Below are 13509 nucleotides of genomic sequence, written 5' to 3'. Positions count from 1 at the left end.
TTAAGTGGGAAAATAAAAAAGGGAGAGGGGTTTGCCACAGGTTCACATCAAGAGTTCCTTGTCCTTTAAACGGATTCGTTGTGTATAGATTTTGTTCGTAGAAAGAGTTCCTGAAAAGTTGGTCATCCCCAAGCTATTGCCCACCTGCTCTGCGTGAGAACAGTGTGTTACGGAACTTTCCGTGGAAGCCTGTGAGTGCCCGGGCTGGACGAGGCTGTCACCCTCACAATGGGGACCCACAGGAATGTCCTGTCCCTCCCAGGCTTTTCCTTTGGGTGCGTGGAGGGTTGTAAAGGCTGGTAGCTTTTGTTTTTAGAGACAGAGTGTCACTCTGTCACCCAGGCTGGAGTGCAGGGGCCCGATCGTAGCTCGCTGCAGCCTGGAACTCCCGAGCTCCCACCTGGGCCTCCCAAGGTGCTGGGGTCACAGCCCTGAGCCACCGCATCCAGCCAAGCCTCATTTTTAATACATGGTCCTTGCTCCAGCCCCGGGGGTTCTCAACAGCCAGGGGTTCACACCTGTGGCCCAGGCTGAGGGCAGTGATGGGGCCACAGGCTAGCTTTCCCCTTCCATGCACTGGAGGGGCAGTGTCCCTGCCTGTCCTAAGGGTCTTGTGTGAGATCCATTCTAAAGATGAGAACACTGAGGCTGAGAGTGTGAAGTGGCCGGTGCGGGGGCCACTGGCTCTGCTCTCTGGACTGTGCTCAGCGATGAGCAATGTCTGTCCTCCAGCCGCTGGGCAAACACAGAGTTGCTTGGAACCAGTGGGTTCAGGGCAGTGGAAGACTATAGTGCTGTAAACAAAACAAAACAAAACCCCACAAGGGAGTTCTCTGTGCACCGATAAAGGCTCTAAGGTGTATTAGGTGGAAAAGGCAAAGTGCAGGACCGTGTGTCAAAAAAAAAAAAAGACGTAAATACATTTATGCTGGTATAGACAAGGGTTATACCTGGAAATACACACAGGACACTTCTGACACTTGGCTGCCTCTGGGGAGAGCTGGCTGCAGGGTGGGAAGAGAGGAAGGCTTTCACAGTGTATGCTCAGAGCAGTGTCCCCAACTGCTTTGGCACCAGGGACCAGTTTCATGGAAGCTGATTTTTCCACGGACCCAGGGAGTGGAGCTCAGGCGGTGATGCGAGCGATGGGGAGCGTTATAAACACTGTGTGGCTGGTTCCTAAGCTTCATGGAAGACAATTTTTCCATGGACTCGGGGGCTGTTGGGGGGCAGAGCTCAGGCAGCGATGCTTGGCCCGGTTCCTAACAGGCTTGGGACGGGTACCGGGCCACGGCCCAGGGTTGGGTTCTGCAGCTTTGGAGATTTGGACCGTGCAAATGTATCGCCCAGTAAACACTAAAATTGGAAAGTAACAGTGTAGGGGTGGGATGGAGGGAGGGGTCTGATTAGGCGTCTTAGCTGGCAGGGACACTCGTGCTACCCCCGAGTGGAGGCGTCGCTGAGCTCCGATCGAGCCTTGCAGGTGGGCGTGAGGCCCGGCGACAGTCTCACTCTGCTGTTTGTGCTGAGTCCCCTTCCTTTGCTCTTTAATTTTGACTCTCCTGTCAGCAAAGGTTCCCCCTCTTCTGCGTGAAGTTGGTGGGTCTCTGTGGTGCCCTCACTGGCTTGGGCATCGAGAGCTCGAGGCCCGTGGGAGCACTCCAGGGTCTCTCTCTCCACGCCGTGAGCCGTACTCAGGCGTCAGGCGGCAGAGCGGCTCGGGAGGGTCACTCACCAAGGCGGGGGCTCCACATTCCGCTGCCTCTGGGAAAGAAAAAGGAGGTGTGCTCAGGCTTCCTCCCGGCAGAGAGTCTGAGGGGCGTCTGTGCCTTCGTACGAGCGCGTCTCACGAGAGTCGCCGCTTCACCCGTGTCTCTCCTCCCCCAGGGCACCCTCATCCAGCACCTGAAGGAGCACCTGCTTCACGGCGACATGTCCAGCAGCGACGTGCTCCTGTACTACACCACGGTAAGGGGTGTCCTGCAGGTGCAGGTGTCGGGACGGGTCCCTCCCACTGTCAGGCATTGCCGGGACCATGGGGCAGGACAGGACGTGCTCCCTGCCCCACCGCACCTCCCTGTCACGCGTTGTTAAACCAGAACTTGAGTTCAAGGGCTGGGGGGACTCCCATCCTTGTTGAACGCTGAGAGATGAACGTTTACGACAAGTTAAAGGAAGTGTGTTTTACCCCAAAGGAGAACTCAAAATTGGCTTTTTCTCAGACTGCAAATATCAAGAGGTTCTGGAACAATCTAACTACACTTCCTAGATGACGCTTTCGTGCCAAGTTTTAAAGGAAGCAGAGTGCTGGGGGCATGTTTCCGACCTGTGAGGTTGATGGCTGGGGCCCCGGCAGTGCCCCGTGCGACAGGCCCCCCGTTACTGCACACAGACACAGGAGGGGGACCCTGGGTGGCTCTTGGTGTGTGACTGTGGGCAGGCAACTCCACACTCTGTGCCCAGCTGTGGATTAAGGGGCTTGAGCCAAATGATTTGAGTTTCTTTCGGCTAGAGGGATTTGCTCTCACTGCTGTCCCCCACCCCCACCCCCCACCAACAACGCCTGCCGGTCCACCACCCGGGGGTCCCTGCAGGCTGTGTCCTTTCCCAGACACCTCGGGGCACGGAGCCCAGGAGTGCAGTGTCCTGACTGAACTGCAGCAAGCCCCCGCAGCTCCAGTGGTGCAGGACTCAGCATCCTCCCTGCGACGCGGCAGTTTAAAGTGACAGGGTTTTGTAGTGAGAAGAAATACACAATGGGAAGAACTCAAAAATTTGGAGCAATTTTCTCAAAGGCATTTATTTCACTTTTACGGAAGCATCCTGCCCACAAAGGACTGGGTGGGTAGATCTGTCCACGGAGCAAGTGGTGGCAGTTGTCTCAAGTGTCCCCCAGCCTGGGCCAGGCCTGTGCTGTGTCCTTTACTGACCTGACAGCTTCGGTGGACAGTGAGGCGGCCAGGAATGCTGTGCTGCTTGGGGCTTCTTCTCTGAGGAATAATTCCTTAATAAAAGAAATTCAGCAGGGACATCACCGCCCGTTCAGAAAGCAGCTCAACTAAACTGTGACCTTTTCCTGCACTCCCTGTGCCCCCTGCCTTTGTGCGTGGTGCTCATGGGGAGGGAGGTGCGGGTGGGTCTCCGAGGGGTATCGGGTTTGGATCCCTGGAGCCCATTCAGGTCGGGGACAGCCCTCGGCTGAGCTTGGCAAGGGGGAGGCGTGGGTTCCCTCCGCAGGCCAAACTCTGGCACTCATGCCACAGGTGACCTGCTCACTTGGCACTGTGTTCTGCCTGCCCGTTAGATTTTACTGTCTGTCCTGTGAGCTCTAGTCTGGGGGCTCCTACCCAGGGCCGTATGGGGACCACTTGGAGTGCTTCCTCACACGGCCACCCCGTCCCACCTCCTGAGATTCTGACCTCAGGGGTGTGGGGGGTCCAGGATGCCCCAGTGACATCTGCTCCAGTCTTCTCAGGTGGGGGTGCACCCCGGGTCCTGCTTGCTTGCGTGGTGGGGTTGGGTGCTCTTTTTGTCCTCCAGGGTCAAGAATCTTGCTGGAACATGTCTGCACCTTCTTTGCTTTTAAAAACATTCATATCAAACCAACATTTTCAAGTCACATTAAAAAAAATTTAAATCTACTTGCATATGGTAAAAATTGCCAGCAACAGCCACAGGACACGTGGTGACCGGTCGGTGTCTTCCAGGGCCCAGAGGCAGCCACACGAGTCATCGTCGTATACGTCTGCCTGTGGCACACACCAGTGCCTTTCTAGGTCTTAGTGTGTGTGTGCATCTGTGTCCTTTCCTTTACACTAATGGGGCCACACTGCACACGCTCTGCCGTCCTTGTCTTGCACTAACAGTACGTCTTGGAGACATCCAGACCTCTTTGTTTTTAGTGGCTGACTTCTGAGTGTAGCTGGTGCCACGTGTGTTAACACACACGATGTTTTATGTGGGTTAGCTAATTAGTGTGTAGTGTTCAGTCGTGTGTGTGCACCGCCTGTGACCATTCCGGCGTCAGCAGGTGTTTCAGTCTCCCGTCGTCACCGGCAAGGCTGCAGCGCATGTTCTCTGACTCGTCTGCGTGCACCTGTGTGAATGTGTCTGCACGATCGTTGCTGGGCCAGAGGGTGGGGCCCTTGACCTGGGCAGTTGGTGCCAAACTTTGGCTTGGTTCTAGGTGGTCTTGCCGGGGCACGAGAGGCCGAGGGGCGGAGTCAGGGGAGCTGGCCCGGCACTGCTTACACTCTCCTTCCGTCTGCCGCAGGTCGGCTGGATGATGTGGAACTGGATGGTGTCTGCTCTCGCCACGGGCGCGTCCCTGGTCTTGTACGACGGCTCCCCGCTGGTCCCGACGCCCAACGTGCTCTGGGACCTGGTCGACAGGATAGGGTAGGTACCTCGGTGCCACGCTCAGGACAAGGGACAGGGCCAAGCTGGCATCAGGATCACACTGTCATGCTGTCACCATGTCGGGTGCCACCTTGGGAAGGCTTCGCCCTTCGGGACATACCCGCGAGGGGGGGCAGGGAGGTGCCAGAAGCCGGAGGTGAAGTTGTTGTGGAGGGACCAGGATTCTTCCTTGTGGGGTGACGGGGCCACCCCTGGACCCAGGAGTGAGCTCCAAAAGATCATAGGGGCATCAGAAGAAGAGATAAGATCTCATTACTTTTAAAAATTTATTTTTATTAAAAAAATTTAATTTAAAAAATTATTTGTTAGTAATAATTGTATATATTTAAGGTGTTCGACATGATGTTTTGCTATACATATACACAGCAAAGTGACTACTGTGGTCAAGAAAATTAACATGTCCTTGTCCTCACACCTTTATTATTGTTATTTTTTGTGATAAGAGCACCTGGAGGGCCGAGCTGCCCTGGGACGGGGAGGGTGAGGGACAGAGAGGACGGCCTCGGGACGTGGCGAGTGCTCTGTAGACCTGGGTGCAGGGAGTCCTCAAGGAGGTCCTGGCATTTGAGCCGAGGCTTGAATGTTCAGGGGCTGCGTTGTCAGGACTGGGGACATGTGTTCCAGCCAGAGAGTGGCGGGTGCCAAGGCCTGGAGGTGGCACTGGGATCGGTGTGTTGGGAACGCCGGAGGGGCCCCTGTGCTCCGAGTGTGCAGGGTGGATGTGGGGCTGGGGCAGGACCTTGGAGGGTGGAGTTTCCCCCGAGTGACACAGATCGCCGTCCCGACAGTTTGAATCTGGGGAGAGACGTGCTCTGGTTCCGGCTTGAAAGGTCAGTGTCGTGCCCGTGTGGAGAGTGAATCGTGGGGCGAGGGCAGAAGCAGGGGAAGCCTCAGGCAGGCGCGTGGGTGCCCCTGGCGGCGCCGTGGGTGGGGCCGGTCCACATCTGGCTCCGCTCCGAGCTCCAGGCACTGGCCGGGACGCCGGGTCCCCACAGTTTAGGGCTGTGACTCCCCACAGTACTTGCTAAAAATAAGACACGGCACGAACGCCCGCATGTGGGCTCCCATGGCTATGTGAGCTGAGTGATGTTGCATTTTTAAACCATCTTATGCAAGCGCCGGAGATGGATGGGGGACTTGTCTCTTCAGACAGGCGGGGCTGTGACTCACCGGCCCGGGGAACACCACGGCCAAGCTCCGGGCTCACAGTCTCACCTGTGCTCAGTCGCTCTTGGGAACCACAGAGAGCCTTCGAGCGTTTTGGGGGCGGGTAAAACCTGTGGGTTGTTTGGGGGTGTTGGTGGTCGGAGAGCTCTGTACCTGTACCTGGGGGCTGTCACTGCTGTCTGGGGTGGGCGGTCACCATGGGGGCCACGAGGTCTCTGGTTGGGGCGATATTTTAATCCTCGGAGATGACATTGAAGTGGCCGATCAGACTCTGAGTCTGTAAAATAATCGTGGGGGGACTGGGGGAAGGGGCCTGTTCCCCCTGCCCCTCCTGCAGTAGAACCAGCCGTCTCTAGGGGACAGTGGCCCCGGAGGTGCCCACGGATTGGTGGTGGTTTCAGTGGCCGCAGGTGCTTCTGGTGAAGTGAGAATGAAGGCACAGGAGGTAGAAGGACCACAGTCGCCCACCCCAGAGCTCCGAGGGAAACCCACCTGCCCCGAATGTCGTGTGTGCCGTTGCCTCGTGGCGTCAGACGGCGCACGGCACGGCAGCCTTACCTCCCGCAATGAGTCTCTCCACCGGAGCAGGCGGGGAATGAGTTTTACTGCCCAGAGTGACACAGGAGAATCTTGATTTTAGAGCCTCCCGTGGGCCCCGAGAGAAACTTCTTTAGTCTGGATGATGGAGTTTCTGAGCGAAGGCTGCCTGGCGGGAAGCAGCCCCAGGGAGGAGAAAGCGCTTTCTATAAGCTCCCCTTGAAAACACGATGATTATCCTCCTCGCGACGTGTCGCTCTCTGAGTGCCAACGCAGGCACGGAGGACTGTGGGTTCCAGTGTTCGAGAAGAGAAGAGCTGCGGTTTTCTAAGTTTCATAAAAACGTGAACTCATTTAAGAAAAGGGGATCGGTAGCGAATTTGAAGTGTGGCACCAGTTTTTAACAGACAAAGAATTCCGTAGTCCTTTCCTCCATTGGAAGATGGATGTGTGAGGTTAGAATTTAAGGGGGTCTTGATTTTGTGGCCTCCTTTGAGCCCCCAAGGTAAAATACTCTGCAGCTGGAAGAGAGCGGGTTCACGGGCAGACGATGGTTTCATTAATAAAGCCAAGTGTTAAAGGGGCCGGGGCGCTCTGCAGGTTGTGCTTTGCAGCACACACAGGTGCTGGGACTCACTGTCAGGCAAATATTAAGTATTCGTTCAATCCAGAAAAATGCCGTGTCTTGGTTTTTGCACACTCGTCAGAAATGCATCACTAATTTCAGAAAGCTTTGGTGTGTGGAATATGCGAGAGCATTGAAGTTTTCTGGTGTTTTCTTTCCCACCCCCACCCTTAGCATCACCATCCTCGGGACGGGGGCCAAGTGGCTGTCCGTGCTCGAAGAGAGAGACATAAAGCCAGGTGAGTGCGCCTCTTAAAACACCTGTTCCCTGTAAATTAAATCCATCGTATGACTGTTCCTTGCATGCAAGTGACACTTACTCTTCTGGCAATTCTGCCCCCCAGTGGAGACCCACAGTCTGCAGACGCTCCGCACCATCCTGTCCACGGGCTCCCCGCTGAAAGCCCAGAGCTACGAGTACGTCTACAGCTGCATAAAGGGCAGCGTCCTCCTGGGCTCCATCTCAGGTATGGCTCCTGCTCCGCGTCCTCCCAGCCGTCCCGCCTCCCGGAGCCATGCTGGCCCCGTGAGCGTGCACACCGCTGACCTAGCGAGTCAGCGTGCTTGCCTTTGTCCCACGGGCACAGTCAGCGGGGCGCGCCCGTGCGCACAGGCAACTCTCGTTATGCGAGGTAGTGATGTTCTGTACAGTCGCAGCGAGCACGGAGTTAGCAAAACTGAACCATTGCTCCCAGGGGAAGTGCGCACACACACAGACACACACACACACACAGACACACACACACAGACACACAGACACACAGACACACACACACAGACACACAGATACACAGACACACACACACACACACACACACACACAGACACACACACCCAGCTACGCCTACCTCAGTCGATTATGACCTTAAATCCCCCAAACTATCATCCTGGTAGATTCAATTTTCTTTATCTCACACAAGAGGAAAAACGAAGTTTGCAAGTGTTGAGCGGCTTGCCTGGGGCTGCTCCGCTCACGGGCGCTGTGACAGGCGCTGTGATTCGAAGCCCCGGCGTGGAGCTGCTGCGCTGCCTGCTCGTCTGTGTCTGAGAGGACAGAAGGGAGGCGGAGGGTCGCCCGTGTGACCTCAGCGCGGGAGTGACTCAGGCTTTTCACCTTCTACACACGTAGGACAATGACCTTGAAAGTCCCCCTGTAGATTCTGAGGTTACAGACACATTTTAGCAAGTGGGTGAGTTTGCAAAGGCAGAATCTGCATGTAATGAGAATTCCCGGATATAAGGACAATTATGGCAACATTGTTTATGTGAGTGAAAAACAGAAATTACCTGCGTGTCCAGTAACAGGGAATTAATTGAATAATTCATAGTGTATCTTTAATTTATGCAGCCATCAGACGAGATAGGATAAAAGTATTTGTTTAGATGGAAATATATTTATTGATGTTGAAAGATGATCATGACGAGTGAAAAAAATCACATTACAGAATCATAAGATGTCATTTTTGTAGATTGAAAAAAAGAATAGATAGATGTGTATATGCAGGTGTATACAGATTACAAGTGATCATCTTTTTTTCCTTGATGTAAAGTTGTGCTTTGGCAAATAATTTGCACATACGGTAGAAGCATTCAGAGTCTGCAAAGGACGTGGGGCGCTGAGTCCCCACCCGCCCTCTCGCGTGTGTGTATGTGAGGGGCAAGAGCACCCCGTTTCCATGCAGATGTGACGTAGGGTACACACCTCACTTCCCCTAACATTGAGACTTAGCGTTGATTCCATTGCAGCCCATCTGTAGGGTTTTTCACATCTGTAGTTCTGATTTTTCTCCTTGTGATTAAAAAAACTCTTAAAACATCTCTCAGGTGCTATTTGCTTGAAGCCCGAGACTGCCCTGCCAGCCTTCTCCCTGCCGCTAATTCCTCTGCCACCAGGAAGGACATCAGGAACCCAGGCCTCTGGTGGGGGTCACGGCAGCATCCAAGGGTGGCCTCAGGCACGACCCTTTCCCTTCCAGGCCTCAGTTTCCCCCCCAGTATGAGGCATGGATATGCCTGGTGGTTTCTAGGGGCCTTTCCAGGCTAACACGGCCTTTGTCCCGCCCTCGTGTGGACGGCAGTGTCTGGGCTCCTGTCTTTAGAGCGCTCTCAGGAACCCGCCCACCCCCACCCCAGCAAGCTTCTGCAGGGTGACCCTCCTCTGCTCTCTCATTCCTGTCTGCAGGTTGGGCGCCCTCCTGGGGCTGGCTGGAGGCTTAGCACGTCCCCCTGGAAGCACGAGACTTCCAGATGGGACCCAGGCTTCCTGCGGCCCCTCCTTGCATCCTTCTGGTGCCGCAGAGCACCTGCTTGCCTGGGCTGGGCTGTGGTGGGGACAGCGTGGCCTCTGGAACCTTCCCAGGGTGCTGTGGCTGGTGGGGAGGACTCATCTGTTAGGATCTGGGCCTGTCTCCTGCCACTGTCCTGTTTGTCCCAGTCCCGCCCCTGGAGCAGCACAAGCAGTGCCCTGCCCGCCTGGCATCCCTGAAGTCTTGGCGGGAGTGGAGCGCTCGTGCCTCCTCCGCGGCCCAGGGAGGCCCGTCAGACCTTGATGGTGGCAGAAATGAACTTGACTCATTCATTTTCATGGGACACATCAGTCAGTGACATGAGGTGCCAGAGAAGACAGGAAAGACATCACGTTTTGATTCTCTGCCTGAGGGAAGAAATAACATCATTGTAGAGTGGAGGCCGGAAAAAATTTTCTGGTCTTTGGCGCTGCTGAGTCATTTTAGGGGCATCTTGAACACCCCTCCCCCCAGTTCATATACACGGAGCTGATTAGGGAAGAAACTCGTTGTAGTTACGAATGTGTGTTTTCCTGGTATACAGCAGGTGTAAAGACCAGCACAGACCCTGGGCACTGAGGTTAGGGGAGGGTGTCCCCGCTGCCTCCTGGGCACCCTCCTTGCTTCCCTGCACTGGGACCACTGGCCCTGCGGGTGGAGCGTCCCAGCGCCCTGTGCCCCACCCAGCCCTGCCACGCACATGTCTGTGTGGCAAGAGTCTGCCCTCCCTGCAGGTGCGCCCGGCCGTCCGCAGCGGTGGGTCCAGGGTCAGGGCCTCACGCTGCTCCCGATCGATGGCCTTGGAGTCTGACCCCATTTTGAGCCCCTTCCAGAAGCCGCGGTGTTTTCCATGTAGCGCGGCCCCTGGCATGAGACATCGCTCTCCACGGTCCTCGCAGCCGGAGGACTTCTGCTTCTCCAACCGTTAAGCGAATCTAACCCACAGCGAACCAGCCCTCCCACGTGACCCTCCGCCCAGGCAGCGCCTGCAGGGCGGATATGACAGGGTGACGCTTCCATGTTCTGTGGCCCCGAGTCTTGAATTTCAGTGTGACCATGGGAGGTCATTTATTCAGAGCATCCTCTGGCAGGAGGACGCGGTCAAAGCATAAATCATCACACATGGGGGGTTCGTTCCAGTTTCTAAATCACCTCCTCCGTTTCTGCCTGGAAACAGCTCCTGCTGTCTGGGGTTTTGTCTGTGCTTGTCTGGGGGGAGTAGCAGGTATTTGTCCTTTGGGCTTTCTCCTTTGTTGCTCACTAATAAAAAAAGAAAAAGCCACTTGTCCTGGTCGTCTGAATTTTAACTCTCCTTCTGCCCTTGCAGGTGGCACCGACATCGTGTCCTGCTTCATGGGCCAGAACTCTTCCGTCCCCGTGTACAAAGGGGAGATCCAGGCGCGGAACCTGGGCATGGCGGTGGAAGCATGGAGCGAGGAAGGTGATGGCTTCGCTGACTCTTCCTCTCTGTGACTGGGTGCGAGTCGTGGCTTGGAAGTGCTTGGATGTGTGACTTTGCTGGGGGATAGTTCTTTAAAACAGCCCTGCCTGAGGGGGTGGCTCCTGTCACTTGTAGCGTGAGGTGTTGTCCCCCTCAGCTTGCTTTCACCCCCCGGGGCTGCCTGTCCTCAGCCACCGAGAAGACGGGGTTGGGCAGGAGCTCGGTGTGGAGCTGTGTGTTCAGGAGCGGCGGGTGGGCGGGTGGCGGTTGTCCTCAACCCGAACTTTGGTGCTGGACAGATGTGCACGGGTGGCTCACTGCTTCCGAGAGCCCGGTGGTTGGAAGGGATGCCCTCCTGCCCTCTGTCACCTGTGCCTGGCGGCTAGACATCGGGCTGCCCCAGCGTAGGGGCAGGCAGGACTCGGCACAGCCTCGTTAGGAAGCAGTTGGGCAGAGTGAGCCAAGTCCAAGACACGTGCGTGCCTGTGGTCCAGGCGTTCCACTCCTGGGAGAAATACTCACGAATATTATGAACAAGGTGTCATAGGCATGAATGTCGTAGCCCCTTGATTTGTAAACCAAAGCGGAATCGGGACAATACAAGTGCCCGTCCCCAGGGGGAGTGAGCTCTGTGATCACCCATGGAGGGGGACCAAGCAGTGAAAATGAATGGCCACAGTGACGCGTGGTGGCCTGAACGCGTCACCCGGGTGTTACGCCAGATGCACCGAGCAAGATGCTGAACCCTGCCACGTGGCACCGTTTGTGGGGTTTAGCGACACGCAGAGTGAGGATGTGGACCGCGCCAGGGATGCGTGCAGATGCAGCGAGAGCATTAATGCTCGAGTGGGAATAACGGATCGCTACATCTGAGAGGTTTTGGGGAGCACATAGGGAGGAGAATCCATTTGGGGGGCATGCTATATATCTTAGGCTGTGTGGGGGGTGTCCCTTTGTGTGTGTCTGGAACATCGCATAAGGAGCGATCGCTTCGGGGAGAGTGTGCAGTGCCAGGGAGTGTGGCCGGGGTGCGTCCTGGGCTTACTTTATTCTCCCACCAGGAAAGGCAGTCTGGGGGGAGAGCGGCGAGCTGGTGTGTACGAAGCCGATTCCCTGTCAGCCCACGCACTTCTGGAACGACGAGAACGGGAGCAAGTACAGGAAGGCGTATTTCTCCAAATTCCCAGGTGGGCTGGCGGGATGCAGGCAGAGCTGCCTGGCCTCTGCCTTGGCTGGGCCTTCGTGTCTAATTCTGTCTGTCCCCCCCGCACCCCCATCTCACCCCGGCAAAGCCTGGGGAAGCTGCTCATAGCTCATCGCGCCAGTGGGATGATAACCGATTTTTGATCAATATCTTCAGCTTGAAGCCGTGCTATGAAACCCTCATCTGCGTTTAGTTGAATCTCAGCCCTGCTCTGTGCCCAGAGCCCCTCAGCCCGACCCCTGCTGCCGGGAGCTGGCGGGAGCCACCGTGTGCCGTGGGCGGGGGCCCCACTTGCTGACTCAGGGCCCTCCCTGCCTGTGCACAGAGAAAGGGTGTGGAAGGGGTGTCTGGCTCGGGTCTCCCTGGTGCTTATGGAGATGTCGGAGGAAGAGCATTCTTGCGGTGGAACAGTTTACAACCAGACACGTCATTCTCACACAGACTGACACCCTCGCCTGTCATCTTTTGAGGGGCGCCTCTCCCCAAAGCAGGGAAGTCTTTTATTTAAAGCTCTGATTCCTGCCTTCCTCTTATCTTATTTCATAAGCAACCTCGAGTTGTTGCTGCTATATAATTCATAATTTAGCAAGCCTTCTGTTGCAGAGTTATTTATACTAAGTACTTGCTTTCTGCAGTCTCTGGAAAGGTAATTTAATTTTGTATAAACCACGCGCGGAGAATCAGAGAGCGGCAAGTGACCGTCGGCTGTAGAATTTGCCACCCATCCTTCCCGTTTCTCTGCTCGGCCTTGCCTGTTTGTGTGGCGAGTGTCAAAGCCTTTTTGCCTGGCCTAGCGCCTCCCCAGTGCGGCTCAGCCTCCCTGGCATTCCTGCTGCACTTAAGCCCCGCCTTGGCACCCGCCAGCACACAGCTGTCCAGACAGACTCACGCAGAAAAGCGAGAGTGTACGTAGAGAAATAAATACTCTGCAGCTGACCCTGAAGAAGGCAGGGGATCCTGTCTTCGGAAGGGAGACCAAAAGGATTAGAACCTCAACTTCAGGATCCATCTAAGAAATGACAGTCCTTCATCTTCCGCAGCATTGTTCTTTGAAAACGTTATTGTCACGTGCATAAGGGTTCATGTGATAAATTTCTCTCAGGAGTAATTTGAGAATAAATCTTTCTCTTCTTGAAACTCTGACATTCCTTCTTGGAGAAAACAAATTCTTTGTGACCATTTGCATTTCCATTTTTGTCTTGGCTGTCAGGAAGCTCAGAGCTAAAATCATTGCTTTGTTGTAGTAGTCCTCTTACCTCCCTAGGCAGAGTTTGGATTCTCTTTAAATAATCCTGTCATGAAGTTGGTTTTACAGGTGGCTTCCTCAAGTGTTTTCTGGGAGTAGGTAGGAGATATGAACAAATATGGAATGGCAAAGGCAGATAGGATAATGGATCCGAAGCTATGGGTCAGGGACAAGGTGAACGTAGGTTGACCTTAGACTGTTTCTTCAAGCGCCAGCACCGAGGGATTCTTGGACTGCACAGGAAATGGATTCACGATGAAACCAAGCAGCAAAAGCAAAGCCCCCCTTCCCACGACAGGGAGTGGATTCAAGGACATCGTTGGCTTAAAAAACGATGCCAGGTGAAAGTGTAAGTAGGCCATGTGCTGGTACGGAGGGATAGCCAGGAAATTATTAAGTGAAAAATGAGAGTTCAGATCGGGGGGCACAGTACCCCTTTTGTGAAAATTCTAAAAGAAACGTGTGATTTTGTGAATAAACGATGAACGAGGAGTGTGGATAAGGGGTCACACGAGTGGCAGAGTTATGAGCCATTTTGGTTTTCTTTCTGGCTTTTTATTAGTTTTAAAAACCTATAAATATTTA

General features: G+C 54.9%; 1 protein-coding gene across 5 annotated transcripts in view; it reads left to right on the top strand.

Moving 5' to 3' along the window:
• The window catches only part of AACS (acetoacetyl-CoA synthetase), a 47535-nt gene that overhangs the window by 25590 nt on the left and 8436 nt on the right, over window positions 1–13509 (top strand). For 2 of the 5 annotated variants that reach the window (XM_069497509.1, XM_069497511.1), the window contains exons 9-14: window positions 1888–1968; window positions 4274–4398; window positions 6923–6987; window positions 7093–7215; window positions 10361–10474; window positions 11536–11661. In XM_069497509.1, coding sequence (XP_069353610.1) covers window positions 1888–1968; window positions 4274–4398; window positions 6923–6987; window positions 7093–7215; window positions 10361–10474; window positions 11536–11661 — 634 coding nt within the window. The remainder of the gene's footprint in view (window positions 1–1887; window positions 1969–4273; window positions 4399–6922; window positions 6988–7092; window positions 7216–10360; window positions 10475–11535; window positions 11662–13509) is intronic. The other 3 variants (XM_069497510.1, XM_069497512.1, XM_069497513.1) reach the window with 2 other exon arrangements.

The sequence above is a fragment of the Eulemur rufifrons genome, chromosome 21 (genome assembly GCF_041146395.1).
Source record: "Eulemur rufifrons isolate Redbay chromosome 21, OSU_ERuf_1, whole genome shotgun sequence".
NCBI lineage: Eukaryota > Metazoa > Chordata > Mammalia > Primates > Lemuridae > Eulemur > Eulemur rufifrons.
Note: the sequence above shows the minus strand (reverse complement) of the source record. Positions and strands in the feature narration are given on the sequence as shown.